Below are 19,738 nucleotides of genomic sequence, written 5' to 3' on the forward strand. Positions count from 1 at the left end.
AACTGGCAAGCAATTTTGTGTTGGACTGATAACTTTCCCATAGACAAAAAGTTATTATAGATGGTAGAGGCTCCGTGCGATGGAGAACTGGTCACCAGTGAAGACCCTTGGGTTGGGGAAGACATGTCCATCATATTGTCAAAACTAATGAAAGTGGCATTACTTGGACAATTACCTTCAAAGCAAAAAATGTGTCTTTAAAAAGCCCTGACAAGACCTCACCCTGAATACTGTGTCCACACGTAGCATCATTTGAAAGTGCCATTTATTTGTAGATTTTTTTGAGATTGCAATGATGTGAAGAAATCAACAAAGTGCACCATCATCCCCTCAAAATTGATCCGCAAACACTAAGACCTGGGACTCAATACCCCACTGTGTAATTGGATCCTGAATTTTCTCACCTCCAGACCACAATCAGTGAGGATTGGTAAGAATCTTCATCAGTACCGGAGCAGTTCCAGACCACAATCAGTGAGGATTGGTAAGAATCTTCATCAGTACCGGAGCAGTTCCAGACCACAATCAGTGAGGATTGGTAAGAATCTTCATCAGTACCGGAGCAGTTCCAGACCACAATCAGTGAGGATTGGTAAGAATCTTCATCAGTACCGGAGCAGTTCTTAGCCCCTGCTCTACTCACTTTACAGCCATGACTGTGTGACTCGATAACAACAGGCAACAGCATCTACATGGTAGTGGGTTGTCTAAAAGGGACGATGAGTCAGCTACAGGAGGGAGACTGAAAATAGCTGAATGGTGCACCAAAAACCACCTCTCACTCACTGTCACCAATGTCTGCATTTTTTTTTAAAAATTGTTTACCTGCGCATGTTCAGTCAATTTTTTTTAACACTGTCAATAAGTGGTAAATTCTGCCTTGCCCGCAGGAAAAAAAGAATCTCAGAGTACATACAGGACATCTTAAACAACCTTAATAATAAATCTGAATCCTGAAAATTGCTGGAGGAACTCAATAGGACAGACAGCATTCAAGGGTTTTAATAGTCAGTCAATGTTTCAGGTGAATGACCATTTCTACACATGGATGCTGTCTGACCTGCTGAGTTCCTCCAACAATTTTATGTTTGCTCAAGATTCCAGAATCTGCAGCTTTTGTGTTTCTCAACAAAGTACAGTTTCATATGCATTAAAAATTTCCAATTAGGAATATTATAGTGGTTCATTTGTACGTTAGGGTTAGGGTTGAACATTACTGCACAATGTAGGCTCTTTGGCCCACGATGTTGTGCCGACCCATATATACCTACGAAAAAACTAAACCCTCCCTACCTCACAACCCTCTATTTCTCTTTCAACCATGTGCCTGTCTAAGAGTCTCTTAAATGCCCCTATTCTTCCAGCCTCCTCTACCAGCCCTGGCAATGTATTCCAGTCACCCACAGCTCTCTAGGTAAAAAATCTTACCCCTGATGTCTCTCTTAAACTTTCCTCCCATCACTTTGTAGTTGTCCTCTGGTGTTTGCAACTCCCACCCTGGGAGAAAGGTGCTGACTGTCTATTTTATTTATTCCTCTCAGAATTTTGAAGACCTTAAGTCACCTCTCATCCTTCTTTGCTCCAAAAGAAAAAAGCCCTTGCTCTGCTAACCTTGCCCCAGAAGACAGTTTCCAATCCAGGCCAGATCCTGGTAAATCTCCATAGCTTCAACATCTTTCCTGTCATGAGCTGACCAGAACTGAATATAATATTCTAAGTGTGATCTCACTAGAGATTCACAGAGCTGCAACATTACCTCATGACTTCAGAAGTCAACACGCGCCCCACCCCCCTGATTAATGTAAACCTGCACAGCAACCTTGTTCATCCTACCATTAACTATGTACTCTGCCTTCAAGTTTTACCTGCCAAAATGCAGCACCTCACACATTATCCGGATTGAATTCCATCACCACTTTTTTTTGCCCAATCCTGCATCCTGTCTATTTCCTGTTGTAACCTATGACAGATTTCAACATCATCCACAATACTTCCAACCTTTGCATCATCTGCAAACTTGCTGACCCATCCCTCTACTTTTTCTTCCAGGTCATTTATAAAAATCACAATGAGCAGGGGTCACAGAACAGATTCCTGTGGAACTCGACTAGTCACTGACCTCCAGGCAGAATACTTTCCGTCCACTACTACCCTCTGCTTTTGACAAGCAAGCCAACTCCAAATCCACACAGCCAAAGTTCCATGGATCCCTTGCCTCATTACTTTCCTTGGTATACTTTGTCAAATGCCTGACTAAAATCAATACACTCCACAAATACCATCCTACCTTCATCAATGTCTTTTGTTACATCCTCAAAAAATGAATTTAGGCTCATGAGGCACGACCTTCCCTTCAAAAAGCAATGCTGACTATCCCTGAAAATACCATTCTTCTCTGCATCCTCATATATTATGTCCTTAAGAATCCTCTTCAATAGTTTGCCCACCTGTCTATAATTCACTGGATTCTTCCTATTGCCTTTTCAAACAAGGGGACCACATTTGGCATTCTCCAATCCTCCGGCACCTCCCCAATGGCCAAGGAGGACGCAAAGATCATTGCCAATATCCTAGCAATCTCTTCCCTCCCTTCCCATAGCAACCTTGGGTATATCTCGTCCAGTCCCGGGGACTTGTCAATCTTAATATTTTTAAGCAGATCCAGCACTTACTTTCTTAATCGCACCACACAAGCTTTTTCTATTCTGACCTCACCTTGATCAAGGTCCTTTTCCCTGGTAAATACCGAAGCAATGTATGCCAACCTGAAGGCGGATGCCTTCAGGCATGTTGCCTCCTTCATCCTTAAGCAGCCCACCTTCACTCTTGTCATCCATCTGGACTGCATGCAAGCATAGAACACCTTAGGATTTTCTTTAATCTGACTTCCCCAGGCATTCTCATGTCCCCTTCTAGCTCTCCTAATTCCTTCCTGGCTACCATTTCATTCTCATGAGCCTGTACTGTTTTTTTTTGCTTCCTAAATCTAATGTGTGCTTTCTCTTTCCTCTCTCAATCATTTAATCAACCACGGTTCCCATTTCCTACCATCTTTTCCCTGTTACAGTGCGACAAACCCATCCAGATCCCTGTGCAAGTGGTCCCTAAACATCCTCCACATTTCTTCAATGCTTCCTCCCGAGAACATCTGTCCCAAATTACTCTCCCTCATCCAATTGTAATTCACCCTTCCCCAATTAAACATTTTCCCATTTTGTCTACAGTTATGCTGAAACTGAGCGAGTTGTGGTCACTGTTACCAAAATGTTTCCCCACTGAGAGGTCTGTCACCTGACCAGGTTCATTACCCAGTACTAGATCAAGTATGGCCTCTCCCCTAGTCAGCTGATCCACATACTGTGTCAGGAATCCTTCTTGATCACTCCTGACAAATTCTGCACCATCTATTCCTCTTTCAGTAAGGTGATGCCAGTCAATATTTGGGAAGCTGAAGTCTCCCATAACAACAATCTTGTTATTTCTGATCCAAAATCTTCTTGTTAATCTGTTCTTCAGTGTCCTGAGGTTTACTTGGGGGGCAATACATTGTTCTCCAATACAGTGATTGCTCCCTTCCTATTTCTGAATATACAGATTCAGTAGACAATCCCTCCACAGTGTCCTCTCTTTCTGCAGCTGTGATAACTATCCATGATCAGTAAGCTACTCTACCTCCAATCCTATCCCTTTTAAAACATCTAAAAGCCGGTATCTGTTTCAGCTAATCCTGTCCTTCTGTCATCCATATCTCTGTAATGGCCACAACATCGCAATTCTACATACTGATTCATGCTCTAAATTAATCTCCTTTATTCCTAATATTCCTTGCATTGAAACAGGCACATTTCAAATGACTACATTTATGCTTCCTCTCCTTCCTCACAAACCCACAACACATTCCATCATCCATTCCACCTTCTGCATTTTCTTCTGCCCTCACATTCTGGTTCCCATCCCCCTGCTAAACTAGTTCGAGCAAACTTGCCCATCAGGACATTAGTCTTTTCCAGTTAAGGTGCAGCTCTTCCTTTTTGTACAGGTCATAACTTCCCCAGAAGCGATCCAAACAATCCGCAAACCTGAACCCCTGCCCTCTGCATCAACGTCATTTGCCCCAACTTCCTGGTGTGTGGTACAGGCAACAATCTCGAGATTACCATCTTTGAGGTCTTGCTTTTCAGCTTCCTTCCTAACTTCCTGCATTTCCTCTTCAGGACTTCATCCCTATTCCTTTTTATGTCATTAGTGCCAATGTGGACCATAACATCTGGCTGTTCTCCCTTCTGCTTGAGAATGCTGCGGACTTGACTGGAGACGTCCCTGATCCTGGCACCTGAGAAGCCACATACCATCTGGCAGTCTCCATCACAGAATCTCCTATCTATTCCTGTAACTATCAAATCCCCAATCACTATGGCTCTCCTCTTCTTCCCCCTTCCCTTTTTGGACGGAGGGCCAGTGACCTGACCACTATGATGTCCCTGGTAGATCATTCCCCCCCCCCCTTCCAAACAGTATAAAAAAAGGTATACTTATTGTTGAGGGGGAACACCCATAGGCATGCTCTGCACTATCTGTCTCTTCCCCTTCCCTCTCGTAGAAGTCACCCTCCTGCCTCCTGACCTTTGGGAATGACTGTCTCCCTCTAGGTTCTGTCTATTACCTCTCTGCCTCCAGAATGATCTGGAGTCCATCCAGCTCCAGTTCCCTAACATGGTCAGTAAGGAGCTGCAGCTAGATACTCCACTTGTAGGTGTATTCATCAGGGACAATTGTGTTCTCCCAGATTTCCCACATCCTGCAATCGGAGCATTTGACTGCCCTACTTGCCATCCCACTATTACTTTGCCAAGACCTTATCTGACCTTACCTGTGTGCGTCTTCAACCTCTATCTCGCCAAAACCTCAAATCATCACTCCTACACTGGACCACTCACACATTGGCCATTCCACGAGCTTCCCTCTTTTTAATGGCTACAGCTAATTGGACAATGGAGGGATTGAAAAGACTACCCACTTCTCTTGCTGCTTTTAAAGGCTTCTCCATTGACCATGTGTCAGGTTTAACTTGTTACCATATTATTTGATAAAACGCAGAAAATATACTTCACCCTACTCAAAGGTATAGTGTATGGATATCAATTGAAGAGAGCATTACGTACTGATATGCATCCTAAGTCGCTGTTAGGAGTTGCTGTACAAATTTGTTCTGAAAAAGTGATTAAGGAAAAATATTTACTCAACCCGTAAGCTTTCAAAAATGTAGGTTTTGTGTAGCATTGCCTGTTTGAACTGAATAGTGCACAATTAATGAGATGACACAAATGTACCAAAAGATTTGCAACATCTACCCAGTTCTATTAAAAAAAAAATCAAAAATGATTCGGAAATATGTAGTGAGTGCATTTTATATTTTTATTTAGTTCATTGTACTTAGTGGTAATATCTGTTGACCCATATCAAGAGAAGCCTCAGTGTGAACAAGTCCCAGTTGAAACAAGCCTTTTTGCTAAATCTATGATTTGACTTTAAGCTTTTTTTCCCCCGCACAATTCCAGACCTTTGACCAGAGTTTAAGCCAAAAAAAATTTTTTTTTAAAAATCACAGGAGCTTGAGTCTTCAGCATAAAAAGGAACTGCAGTATTGAGGGACTGCTGTCATTTTCAGTCTGAAACATGACCCTAAGGAATCCCCATTTCTGCCCTTGGAAGGACAAAAATATTCATAATGCACTATATGAAGAAAGCAAAGGATTAATCTGGTGTGTCCCATATTTATTTCTGAAGCCACATGATTAGATTTGATGTTAAACAGAAAGTCTGCAGATGCTATGAGTTTAATACACAAAAGTGCTGGTGAAACTCAGCACTTTATAGCAAAGGTACATAACGGATGTTTCAGCCTGAGTCCTTCATAAGGTTATGAGCAAAAAGCAGGATTCTGTACTCAGGTGTCCTTTTATTATTTGTAGTACAAGCTGTACGAATATTGATTTATATTTCCTCCTACATTATGACATTGACAGCCCTTCAAAGTTCATTTAGAGATCCATCTGCAATAAAGTGTAGTGTATACATGCAAAACATTCCCTTTTTTGATTAATGTTTTATTTTCTGTGTCAATTGTTACTTTGATAAGAAAATGTTTCCTTATTTAACATCATTTTAAAACACATCAACTTTGCATATTTTTTGCCCCACATAATATTCCAGTTTGCTTTACCATTACATAGTTGTTCGAAATACCAGTGAGAAACAAGCAAGCAATGTGATATTGAGTTCTAAATTTGGATTTCACAGCAATGGAACAAAATAAATTTCAAAAAAATCCAATTTCTATTTCCAACTCCTTTTAAATAACTATTAGTCAGCAATTGTTAGAATAATCTGAGGAATAAATAATAATAAACTGAACAACACAATGAATTGATCATCTGCTAAATTATTTCATTTGTTTAAAAAAAGAGAATATTCACAAAGGACAATGTCTTTTCATATGAGAGTCAAATCTCGAGGCTGAACTTATTGACTTTCTATTTTCAACAACACTGACGGTCCTCTCAGTCTTTGTGTAAATACCTAGTACGTGCAGACAGACATGCCCATGAGTGCCTTGATTATATCTTTATTTAGACTTGCACTTACATACTTTCCCAGGATGTTAGATATTAACCATCATTAAATATATTGTGATTTAAATCAAATAAAATATGGAGAATTAAGCAGGAAGATGATGAAGATAATTAATATTCCTTGTCCTAGGACAACATGAGCATTTGCTGTCAACATTTTAAAAAATTAGTTTTTATACAAATTTAATTTTGGCACCTAATTATGAGCTGTACACACACAATAAACATAGATTTGTGATAGTTATCAGTTTAAACTCATCCCAACATGAAATTAAATAAATATGATATGAACTTTTATTTTATTTGTTCACTGGCAATGGCAGTAGTTATTGCCCAATTTTCTAATTGTTCCACAAACTACGTTGCGTGAGACTGGAGTCATATATGGATCAGATTTACATCCTTGAAGGACAGTGATGAATTAAATGTGTTTTTATAACAACTCAATATTTTCAGGCTTATTGAAACGATCTTTTGAAAAAGAAACACTCAGGTTTATTTAATGATTTGAAATCAAATTTCCCTGCTGTCACATTTGGATTCTAAACCATGTCTCTGCATCAATGTTCCAAGATTCTGGCAGTTAATTCAACAACAAAACCAACTCTTTGGTATTTCTGATTAAAACTGATGAAGTCAGACATCATACGTTGTGTGATGCATTCCAATGTCCAATTATCAAAAATATTGTAGATAAAGTGCAGGAAGCACTTCTTTAAATTACTAGACTTAACTATAATTACTCCTTTGATTTTTTTAAATTTGTGTATACTAGTGACAGCATATTCTTTTTTCAAGATATGATGTAAAATAATTAACCAAGTACGTTTGAATTTCATAAGAAAATTTATTAGCTTCAGTGCAATCAATTGTCGTAATGAGTCATCTGTCAGGAAATGTATTTTGGATTACACTGCTTTTAGGATCATTTCTCAGTTGCATTAATTATGTCCCAACTATATTCTACATTTAACACTTACCAATAAGTTACAACAAAATTTGAACTTGATTTTGTTTTAAATAAAATCAGAAGTTTATTACACCAGATTGGAGATACTATTGTCGCTAGAACAGGACAGCAATAAGAACCAAAGTTTATAAAATTAAAATCCTGTATCTTCATAAGATCTATCGTGTTGGAGAAACTCCAAAGGTGAAAATGGGCAAGACAAGAGTCTGAAATGATCTTCCACTAAATCACATCATTTCCTGGTGAGAACATGCAGCTTTAAGTGAAATGTACTTCCTTGAACTATAACCAAAGAGATCAAATTACCATGTCTTCCCAAACTGAAATCTTAATTTAGAAACAACCAACAAAATGTTCAAAAGTAGGTCAGGATTCTGAAGACATACACTCACCGATGACTTTAAGCTGCTGACAATGGTGATGTGTGATGTGGTGAAAGAATCATAGAGTTTTACAGCATTGTCCACCCAAGGTGCCATCAGGAAGGACGTTCAAGGGAGGAGTCACGCGATGGAGTAGTGGCCGGACGGTGAACTCCAGCCCTCTCCAGAAAAGTCGGGAAAAACAAGAGAAAACACAAAGGCACAGAAATAAAAGTTACAGAAAAGTGAGTATAAAGGTGGAAAGAAGATGGCGACAAAAAAAGAAAAGTCGAAAGCAACGGTAAGAAGAGAGGAAGAGAAGACAAAGGAGGAAAAAGGTGAAGGCCTTACCTGTCCGAAGAGGCCCGCTGCGGAGAGAGAAACCCGCTCCCTCAGGTCGGTAAATAATGGACTACAAAAATGGCTCGCAGAGCCGAACAAAAGTGCGCAAACGCGCATGCGCGAAGTTTCGCGCATGCGCGATGCGAAAGAAAAAAAACACACCGACGGGAGGGGGGACCAGCTGGGGAGTCGATCTCCACAGCCGGCAACGACAGCTGCAGAACACCTGCAGCAAGAAGAGACCACAGAAGACAATAGAAACAAGATAGAAGAGGAGGAAAGGGCAACAAAGAAACAACAGATGGTCAACTCAGAGGAAGAAGAAGAGGAAGAGTATGGTGAAATAGAAGAAGAAAAGAGAGGCAAGGTAAAGGATATACTTGCTCTTATTAGAGGATACATGGAATCATTTAAAGAATGGCAAACACAGGAATTTAAGGATTTAAGAAAAAGAATAAACAACACAGAGGAGAAAATAATTAAAATGGAGATGACCTTAACAGAAATGGGAAAAAAAATGGACAAGATGGAAGAGCGGGCAGTAGCAGCAGAAATGGAGGTAGAAGACTTAAAAAAGAAATTGGAGAAATCTAATAAAAAAACTAAAGAGACACAAGAACTACTAGCTCAAAAAATAGATACAATGGAAAACCATAACAGAAGAAATAACATAAAGATAGTGGGCCTTAAGGAAGATGAAGAAGGCAAGAATATGAAGGAGTTTATAAAAGAGTGGATCCCTAAGACCCTAGGATGTCCAGAACTACAGCATGAAATGGAAATAGAAAGGGCACATAGAGTATTGGCCTCTAAACCACAACCACAACAAAAACCAAGATCTATTGTAGTAAAATTCCTAAGATATACTACAAGAGAAAAGGTACTGGAGAAGACAATGGAAAAAGTAAGAGAGGGCAACAAACCACTGGAGTATAAAGGGCAAAAAATCTTCATTTATCCAGATATAAGTTTTGAACTCCTAAAGAAGAGAAAAGAGTTCAATACAGCAAAGGCGATTTTATGGAAGAAAGGGTATAAATTTATACTAAAGCATCCAGCGGTATTGAAAATATTTATTCCAGGACAGCAAAACAGACTATTCTCGGATCCAGAAGAAGCACGAAAATTTGCAGAACAATTACAAAAATAGACTGAGGGAGGAAGACGGGTAATGAGAGTTAAAATGATCACGACTGATATGTATGTGGGTAAAGACAAAAATAGACTGAGGGAAGAAGACGGGTAATGAGAGTAAAAATGATCACGATTGATATGTATGCAGGTAAAGAGGTATAAGAGTGAATAGAGACAATGAGCATACATGAATGTATCTGTACTTAGAGGAAAATATAGATAGTATAGACAAGAATTAATAAGGGAAGGTAATGGAATAGAGAGAATAAGGAGGGAATTAAAAGAGGGACCTTTGTGACATATGAAAAGTGAAATCTTTTCTGGGGGAGGCGGGGTGGGGAGAAATAGCGGTCACTGCACAATCAGTTGACGCTTGCGAGTGGATTCGCAAATCCAAATGGAGAGGGGAGATGTGGTTGTCCGACAAGGGATAAAGGACAACTCAGGAGGTGAAGGGGAGATTGGGGATAAATAAGATAGAAATAGGAGAATAAGGAAAATGTTAGATGTTGTAGGAATGTTGTCTTATGAAGAGTTGAAAATAAGAAAACAGAAATGGAAAAGGAGGAAAGGTAATGATGGAAAAACGGAAAGAGAAGATAAACAAAATATAAAAGGGCTACGCTGAACTATATGTCTTTAAATATTAATGGAATACATAACCAAATTAAAAGGAAGAAACTACCAAATTTAAATGAATAAATGTATTCCATTAGAAAAAAAAATAACATATTGGTTAAGAAATAATATTGAAATATTCGAACAAGTATAGGAGCCTTACATTAAATACAATAGCGAAAAACTACCGGGGACAAACATTACCTAAGTTGATAGAAGGAGAAGGAAAGAAAAGAATGGACTCAGTAGAATTTCTGGTGTAATTTTGTTGAATGACAACATTGTCTGACTGGATTAATGCAACCTAGATTGTATACCTAAAATGGATGAGAGGGGGGGGTGGGGGGGTGGTTTGGGAGGAAAGGGGGGGGGGGAGAAAAAGTCACTGTATATGTGTGAAAAGAAATAGTGTATATCATGGCTAATGTGATTTATGGTGTGAAAAATAAAAAAATTTAAAAAAAAAAAAAAAAAAAAAAAAGGAAGGACGTTCAAGAGCCTCAAGACAAGCACCCATCAGCTTTTTCCTCTGTGCCATCAGATTTCAGAATGTACAATGAACCACAGGCACTACCCGACTTTCTCCTATTTTTTTTCCTGCACTATTTATTTTGAAATTTATTTTGTAATATTTGCACTATATAATGCATGGTCATGACAACAAATTCTAATTCTAATTGTGCTCAGCTCATATTCTTCAAAACCTTTCCGATCTCTGAATCCGTCTAAATACCTTTTCCATTTTACAAGTGAACCCATCTCTTAACACTTTCTCTTCCTAGATTGTTCCACATACCCAACGCACTCTGTGTGGAAAAAGTAGTCCCTCAGATCCTTTTGATATTGAATTGGTTTGAAACGAACTTTTAGAATGATGGCCACCCCTAAAAACTGAACAATGAACGAGATAAAGTATAGTCGATGCTAAAGCATTTTCTCAGGCTTCCAGTTCCAGTTTATTGCATTGTGAATGGTCTGCACAGATCGCAGGTCATGAATGTACCAATGAGTTTTGTGCAAGTGACATCAAAATGTATGTTGCACAAAATCGAATGTCAGACTGCATGCCCAGATCGAATTTATGAAAGTGCACTTACATGTAGTTGATGAACCTAGTTTTTTTTTAATACATGAAATCTACCTTTGCAGCAAAAGGGTATAATAATGTGAGAGAATTTCTGGCACAAATTCTTCTAACACTATTCTACCACTGACAACCTCTAATCCAAATCCTTTGCTGCACTTGAAGGGAATAATCATTCGTTATTTACTCTCTCTGAAGTTTTGAAAAAATATAATTAGATCTCTTAGATGTCGTCATCCTCCCCCCACAACAACAAGAGCTTCTGGTATCTTTACTTTATGATATTAATGTTCTTGCTTTAATCTGGTTCCTAAATAATCAATGTGATTTGATAAACATTTACATTTAACAAGATTAAAGTAACAAGCCTTTTAAAAACAGACGTTACACCAGATGTGCTGAAAATGATACTTCCCTAACATTTAATGGAAAAATTTTCTTAATACTGATTTTCTAATCATCAATAACTACTCACTTGTCAGGTGCTCCTCTTCACTTCCAGAGTCCTTTGTGCATTCACCATCACGACTTCTATCATCAAGAAGAATTTTACTCTGTTTTAACAAGGCTTCAGATGCTCCCTGTCTCGGTTGTTCTGAGAATCCTCTATCTTCAGCAGTAGTTTTATCCAAGCCTGTGTAAATACCCGTCACTGTGATTATGACCTAATAATCTATAATTCATGACACAAAATTTTGTACCATACATTGAGCCTCTGCCATATTTCTCCAACATTTTTATCGGTCACATTTCAAGCATTTTTCAGAAGTACGCAATGAAAATTGAAAACCTCAGAACCAACAAGAGGTACATGTATGTATTGATTTATCATCAAATAAATTATGAATCCAGGAACCTACCCTGCAGTTTAACCAGCAATTAACCTCTTGCTGACATTTCTTCTCCCACTTCTATCCAGTTTATTTAACTTCAACCAAATGGTTCCGTCGATCAATATCCCACCTTTGTTGTTGTCAATTGTAATTGGGATTGTTAAAATATTTTCCTCACACAAAATGAAGAGGCAACCCCCAATGGGTAAATTTGGAGAGTCTGTGAATTGAATCATGACTGAATGCATAATATGCCCGGAGATTTAATTGACAAATGACTTTCAGGAGTGAACTAACTCAAGGACTTGACTTCTCTTTGCAACCGCCTTCATTTATTATTTTAATCCCCAGTACAGACACTGGACTCCATACAGAGTTCAGTGACAGAATTCTCCCAGCATTTACTCCAGGAAAATCACTTTTCGATTCTGGACAAGATTACACCATGCACCATCATTTCAAAAGAAAAAAAGATTAGAAGGCAAGTTCCGTTCCTACACCAAAAATATTGCTTTGGATTAATGCTTTTAATTATTTAAACTTTTTTTCTGTGGAGTTTTAGGATTTTGTTTAAAAAGCATTAAAAATTAAGAAGATACTGAAAAGTTTCATTTCCAATCGTTTAACGTTGGAAACATTTAAAACATTGACAACACAGGAGTTTGAAGCAGGGCATCCCCTTTATATTGTTAGAGGCCCTGCTACTGTTAGGTGTCCCAAAATAGGCCACCCTGATCCAGATCATGAAAGTTCAGGTCTTGGATAACCAAGGATTTACAAAGCATGAAGAAAAATTCATATCTTCTCCGATTTTGAGAAAATCAGCGGAGAAAAAAAATTGCAGAGCCGGCATAAAAATTAAGAACACACGCGTTAGGTCACGCCCACTTAATAAACACCTTATACAAGCATTACCTGGCAACATTTCTTGCAAATTCTTATTCTGAAAGTTAGTAGATTCTAGATCAATATAAATATTTTTAAATCAAGGGGGAAAGACAGAACAACATATGCTTGTCAGCTTGTTTTGCTATTTTATTGCTTAAGTACTCTTTAGTCTACTCCTCCCTTTCACTCTCTCTCCAACTTTTGGTTTTACTCTAACTTCTTTATCTAGATCTGAAAAGCATGAATGAAACCAGTGGAAGGATCTCAGCAAGAACACGTCACTGCTGTATCCTATCAGATGCACTGCACATACCCAGGGATTTCAATTTCAAGTTAAAATGTCAGAGCTTGAGGTGGGGATAGAAAAATCTTTACCCAACATGTTGATTGAGGGAAAATCTCAAGGCATAAGATCAGTGAAGGAAATAAAAGACACAAATGGTCATTTAACTGCCAAATTTAACCGTGTACCTTTTGCGCTTCACTTAAAATGAAGAAAATGATGGGAAGTCAAAATTGGCTTGGCAATAGAAGTTAGAGGATAATGGGACCTCCTTTGCTTGAAACATATCCACGATTTGGACTAAAATGTCGATGGGCGATGAGTAAGTTTGCAGATAATACAAAAATTGGCAGAGTTGCATATGATGAGGAAGGTTCACAAATATAGAAGCAGCTGGACAAGACTGCAATATGGGCAGCGAAATGGCAGAGGGAGTTTATTGCACATAAGTATGAGGTGTTGTACTTTGGCAGGTCAAACATAAGAGAAGCGTATACAGTAAATGGCAGGACCTTTAGGAGCATTAAAATACATTGGGATCTTGGGGTGAACATCCATAGCTCCCTGAAATTCGCAACTATAAGGTGGATAAGGTGGCAAGAAGAAGGTATATGCCATATTTGCCTTCATCGTTGGGGGTGTTGCAGCTGAACAAAAATTTATTTAGTCAACATTTGGAGTATTTCTGGTTGCCACATTATGGGATGGGTGTGGAGGCTTTGGAGAGGGTGTAGAAGAGGTTCAGCAGGATGTTGCCTGGATTAGAGTATATTAATTAGAGAAGTTAGACAAGCTTGGATTGATATTTCCTAACACACTGAAGACTGAGGGGTGTCCTGATAGATGGACATAAAACAGCAGCAGGCATAGATAGGGTAATTAGTCAGTCTTTATCTCAGGATGGAAATGGGAAATACAGGTACATAATCTTTTATCTGAAATTTTAAAAACTGAAAACCTTTGAAAATCAAACATTTTTTTTTACGGCATGTACAGTATATTTTCATTTTGACTGGTTTCTATCTGTTCAATCTGTTTATCGACAAACATTTCCAATGCTCTAATCCATTCAGAAAACGCTTCCGTATGTATCAATATGGTGAATACTATCCATGTAATTGGAATATTGTACTTGTACTGGTCACTGCTATGATCACTGACAGCAGACAGGTAGGAAATAATTCACATTTCTGATTTGTTGCACGCACTAATGAAAGTTACCTGATCCACGCACTCATTTACCTAAAGGAGATATGAGTCCATGTAAATGTGCCTGTAATAAATTGCTGAATGAAAACAGTGGGATTATATTTCACTGCGAGTGCCAAATAAGCTCTTTAATGGAATTGAAGATTTTTTTTCTATTTCAGCCCAATTGGATGACAAATATATCATGAATGTTTTCTTTAATATGCTGGTAAATTATGGCACAAGCAGTGAAAATTTGCTCTTTGTTAAAATAAATCAGTCTCACCTTCAGAACTTGACTCTTGCACCGACAAGACTAAAGCAGTCTTCAAGTTTCTTTGGTAAACCTTTTCATCAAGTGGCAATCTGTGGTAATAAAGCAATCAGACCAATCAAAATAATCAAAATTCCAGGAAAAAGAAGAGAACAAACAAAAAGGAATAGCATGCAATGTTAACAACTGCAGAAAAAAATCCCCAAACCTTTGAAATCGAACAAAAAATATTGGAATTTCTAATTTCTTCCTTATATAATATCATCGTCTGTCTATCATGCATTTATTCAGTTGATTGGTTTAGTATTTTGTTTTACTGGCTGCATTTTCCTCAGAATAAAATTTGAGGAATGAAGCCAACAGTACCGGAAAATATGTGTGCATTAAGAATTGTTTATTTTGATTAAATAGTAGTGCTACTGGGGAAAGAGAAACTTCTGTGATCAACTGGAGGTGTGTCAATAGAGATTCTTAAAAAGTACTAATCAGATGTAACAATTTTCCATTCAGAACAGAACTGAGAATCATGGGAAGGATAGCCAAGCTGAATCTTAGACTAGTGGAAATGATAAATCCACCAATTAGCTGGGACAATCTGATCTCACAGTTTTGTGACTATTGTGTCATGAATAGTGCCACTGATCACATGCAGATCCTTTTTACCAGTGATTGAATATTTACCACAAGTATTGATCCAGGAAAAAAGAAACAATTGGGAAGCAGACTGAACAAAGCCAACATTTTCTGCCTCTCTCTCACTTGAAGAGTTACAGTCAAAGCTTCACCTCATATGCTTTGTCATTTGAAGTAAATAGCAATGGCCCTCCCATCTTGTCAAGCAATTGGTCAAGTACATTCCTTGTCTTCTTTGGCTTGGCTTCGCGGACGAAGATTTATGGAAGGGGTAAAAGTCCACGTCAGCTGCAGGCTCGTTTGTGGCTGACCAGTCCGATGCGGGACAGGCAGACACGGTTGCAGCGGCTGCAGGGGAAAATTGGTTGGTTGGGGTTGGGTGTTGGGTTTTTCCTCCTTTGCCTTTTGTCAGTGAGGTGGGCTCTGCGGTCTTCTTCAAAGGAGGTTGCTGCCCGCCAAATTGTGAGGCGCCAAGATGCACGGTTTGAGGCGTTATCAGCCCACTGGCGGTGGTCAATGTGGCAGGCACCAAGAGATTTCTTTAGGCAGTCCTTGTACCTTTTCTTTGGTGCACCTCTGTCACGGTGGCCAGTGGAGAGCTCGCCATATAACACGATCTTGGGAAGGCGATGGTCCTCCATTCTGGAGACGTGACCCACCCAGCGCAGCTGGATCTTCAGCAGCGTGGACTCGATGCCGTCGACCTCTGCCATCTCGAGTACTTCGACGTTAGGGATGAAAGCGCTCCAATGGATGTTGAGGATGGAGCAGAGACAACGCTGGTGGAAGCGTTCTAGGAGCCGTAGGTGATGCCGGTAGAGGACCCATGATTCGGAGCCGAACAGGAGTGTGGGTATGACAACGGCTCTGTATATGCTTCTCTTTGTGAGGAAACTGCCAAAATGTTTGGCCTGGAAGTCAGCCTGAAGAAAACTGAGGTCCTCCATCAGCCAGCTCCCCACCATGACTACCAGCCCCCCCACATCTCCATCGAGCACACAAAACTCAAAACGGTCAACCAGTTTACCTATCTCAGCTGCACCATTTCATCAGATGCAAGGATTGACAACGAGATAGACAACAGACTCGCCAAGGCAAATAGCGCCTTTGGAAGACTACACAAAAGAGTCTGGAAAAACAACCAACTGAAACATTCCTTGTACTTACTGAGTAATAGGGCTAATAGCAAGAAGAGACAAGATTAATTCTTAGTCAATCAACCACAGCGAATGATTTTATGCAGAATCTATATGTGTATATCTATGGAGAAATTCACCGTTTTTAGTGAGAAAAGTTTAAGCAAATTCCATTATAAATATCCCCCAATCTAATCTCATTTTTGTGGAATGTTTGCTTTTAATGGAATAAGTAAGTAAGTATCATTTATGGGTAAAACTATCACCAAGTAAACATTGTCAACAGAACCACCTACAAGCACGTCAATTCACTCACAAAGTAGTCAAAGTGCCTTTTTTTGGTAAGAGTTCCCTTTAAGTCAGTTTGATCTAATGCACAGAATTACAATGATTCTGAGATGTGACTGCAATTCTACGTACAAGTTTCAAATGTCAGACATGTGGAAAAAAAAATCAAGCATTTAGGGCGGGGCTAACAAAAGTTACATTTAAATGAAAGAGATAACACTTAATCACAGTACATTAGTGTATGGGTAATTAACTTCAAGGCAATGCAGGAAAAGGGAACAATGGGATCTGGAAAGAGTGGCACAGACAGGGCTTCTCGGAGGGCAATCAGGCTATACAGATACCAAAGCTATCAGTAGGCCTTACTGATATTCCCTCACATTACAAACCAATCTCACCTTTCTTTCGGCAGCTCATTTTTGAATTTTGAATCTTGACTACCAGAATTCTTGATATTCTTTTCCTTTTTTGGCTTCTGATCAACTTTTAGACGAGGCTTTTTACTTGGAGGAGTAGACGCACATGCAAAATCTTCATCTGAAAAATATTTCAATGGCACTTAACATTACTGTTCTGATTACTCAGTTCGTTCTCTAAAAATCAAACTTCCAGGACTCACGGATTAATGACATTTTACACTCAATTTTAACTGCCATTAAATAGAAGTTTATGAAATTAAGAAATATTATTTTTTTATTTATTTTTCACACTGTGAACCATATCAATTAAAATACCTACAAACATTTCCCTCTTAAATATACACAGTGGCATTTTCTCCCCTTCCCCACCCCCCCACCTTCCCTCCCCCCCTTCCCACCCCCCTCCAAACCTATTAAATGTTCAACATATAAAATACAATAAAACCATTAAATGATGTCATCGTTGGCATCAATGAAAATAAACAAGAAAATTGTCTCATCTATTTTTATACACTGGAACAAGTCATTTTGTCTTCTTATCATTTTATCATTTTAGGGGGTGGAGGTCCAAGGCAAGCCCTCTCTGTTATGTTCCATGTATGGTTCCCAATAATGTTCAAATAATGTGACTTTATTTATTTTTTAAATTATATGTTTTTTTTCCAATGGAATACATTTATTCATTTCCATGTACCATTGCTGTACTCTCAGGCTCTCTTCTGATTTCCAAGTAGATATTATACATTTTTTTGCTACAACTAAGGCTATCATAATAAATCTTTTTTGCGCTTCATCCAGTTTGAGGCCTAGTTCTTATATTACTTAGAAGAAAGATCTCTGGATTTTTTTGTATGTTGCTTTTTGTGATTTAATTTAATACCTGATTTAGATCTTCCCAAAACTTTCTCACCTTCTCACATGCCCAAATTGCATGTACTGTTGTTCCCATTTCCTTATTACAGTGAAAACATCTATCTGATAATGTTGGATCCCATTTTTTTTTAAACTTTTGGGGTGTGATACATAACCTGTGTAACCAATTATACTGCATCATGCGTAATTATGTTAGTAAGTGTGAGGTTATCCACTTTGGCAAGAAAAATAGAAGTGCTGAATATTATTTAAAGGGTGAAAAACTACAGCATGCTGTTGTGCAGAGGGACTTGGGAGTGCTTGTGCATGAATCGCAAAAAGTTAGGTTGCAGGTGCAGCAGGTTATTAAGAAGGCAAATGGAATGTTGGCCTTCATCGCGAGAGGAATTGAATTCAGGAGTAGGGAGGTAATGTTGCAACTGTATAAGTTACTGGTGAGACTGCACCTGGAGTACTGTGTCCAGTTCTGGTCTCCATATTTGAGGAAGGATATACTGGCTTTGGAAACGGTCCAGAGGAGGTTTACTAGGTTGATCCCTGGGATGAAGGCATTGACTTATGATGAAAGATTAAATCGTCTAGGATTGTATTTGCTCGAGTTCAGAAGAATGAGAGGAGATCTTATAGAAACATATAAGATTATGAAGGGTATGGATAGGATAGATGTAGGAAGGTTTTTTGAGCTGGCCGGGGAAACTAAAACGAGATGAAACAGTCTCAAGATTCAGGGGAGTAGATTTAGGACAGAGATGAGGAAAAATAGTTTTTCCCAGAGAGTAGTGAATGTTTGGAATTCTCTATCCAGGGAAGTGGTTGAGGCTGCTTCATTAAACATATTTAAAATTCGGTTGGATAAATTTTTACATGATAGAGGAATTAGGGGATATGGGGAGAAGGCAGGTAGGTGGAGTTAGGTCATAAATTAGATCAGCCATGATCGTATTGAATGGCGGAGCAGGCTCGATGGGCCATTTTTGGCCTACTCCTGTTCCTACTTCCTATGTTCCTATAACCGTGTGTTTACTATATTCTTCATAGTTCCAGAGCATAACTTTTCCCATGTTTCATTTTTTTATCTTTATGTTTAAATCTTTTTCCCACTTTTGTTTGGGATTATAGCTTATTTCATCATTTTCCTTCTCTTGCAGCTTAATATACATGATCATTATAAATCTTTTTATTATCATTGTTTCTGTAATCACATATTCAAAGCTGCTTCCTTCTGGTAATCTTAGTCTATTTCCCAATGTATCCTTTCGGTTGATGGTATGCAAACATTGTACCATGAGTTATTCCATATTTGTACTTCATTTGTTCAAATGTTAATAAATTATTTCCCAAAAAAACAATTTTCTATTCTTTTAATTCCTTTTCTCTCCCATTCTCTAAAGGAAAGGTTATCTATTGTAAAAGGGATTAGCTGATTTTGCGTCAATAATAATTTTGGTAGTTGGTAATTTGTTTTTTTCCTTTCTAAGATGAATCTTCTTCCATATATTGAGTAAATGATGCAGTACTGGTGAGGTTTTATATTACATCAGCTTTTCATCCCACATAAAGTATATGTTCCAGTACCTTCTCCCCTATTTTATATAGCTCTATCTTAGTCCAATCTGGTTTTTCCCTTGTCTGATAAAAATTTGATAAATACCTTAATTGTACTGCTCTATAATAATTTTTAAAGTTTGGTAACTGCAGACCACCTTGGTTGTACCACTCTGTTAATTTATCTAATGCTATCCTCGGTTTCCCCCCTTTCCATAAAAATTTCCTTATTATTC

General features: G+C 38.5%; 2 protein-coding genes across 13 annotated transcripts in view; one reads left to right on the forward strand and one right to left on the reverse strand.

The window, feature by feature from the left end:
* The window catches only part of rad51ap1 (RAD51 associated protein 1), a 55,206-nt gene that overhangs the window by 23,402 nt on the left and 12,066 nt on the right, over window positions 1-19,738 (reverse strand). For both annotated transcript variants that reach the window (XM_069907445.1, XM_069907444.1), the window contains exons 3-5: window positions 17,064-17,202; window positions 14,621-14,700; window positions 11,618-11,776 (exon numbers count right to left, since the gene is read on the reverse strand). In XM_069907445.1, the coding sequence (XP_069763546.1) occupies window positions 11,618-11,776; window positions 14,621-14,700; window positions 17,064-17,202 (378 nt within the window). The remainder of the gene's footprint in view (window positions 1-11,617; window positions 11,777-14,620; window positions 14,701-17,063; window positions 17,203-19,738) is intronic.
* Window positions 11,857-19,738, forward strand: part of ferry3 (FERRY endosomal RAB5 effector complex subunit 3) — a 77,182-nt gene continuing 69,300 nt past the window's right edge. For 6 of the 11 annotated variants that reach the window (XM_069907431.1, XM_069907430.1, XM_069907436.1 and 3 more), the window contains exon 1: window positions 11,858-11,955. The gene's annotated coding sequence lies outside the window, so the exon portion shown is untranslated. Of the gene's footprint in view, window positions 11,956-12,326; window positions 12,457-19,738 lie in introns of all 11 variants that reach the window. The other 5 variants (XR_011347684.1, XR_011347685.1, XM_069907439.1 and 2 more) reach the window with 3 other exon arrangements.

Source organism: Narcine bancroftii, chromosome 13, assembly GCF_036971445.1.
Source record: "Narcine bancroftii isolate sNarBan1 chromosome 13, sNarBan1.hap1, whole genome shotgun sequence".
In the NCBI taxonomy this organism is placed as follows: domain Eukaryota; kingdom Metazoa; phylum Chordata; class Chondrichthyes; order Torpediniformes; family Narcinidae; genus Narcine; species Narcine bancroftii.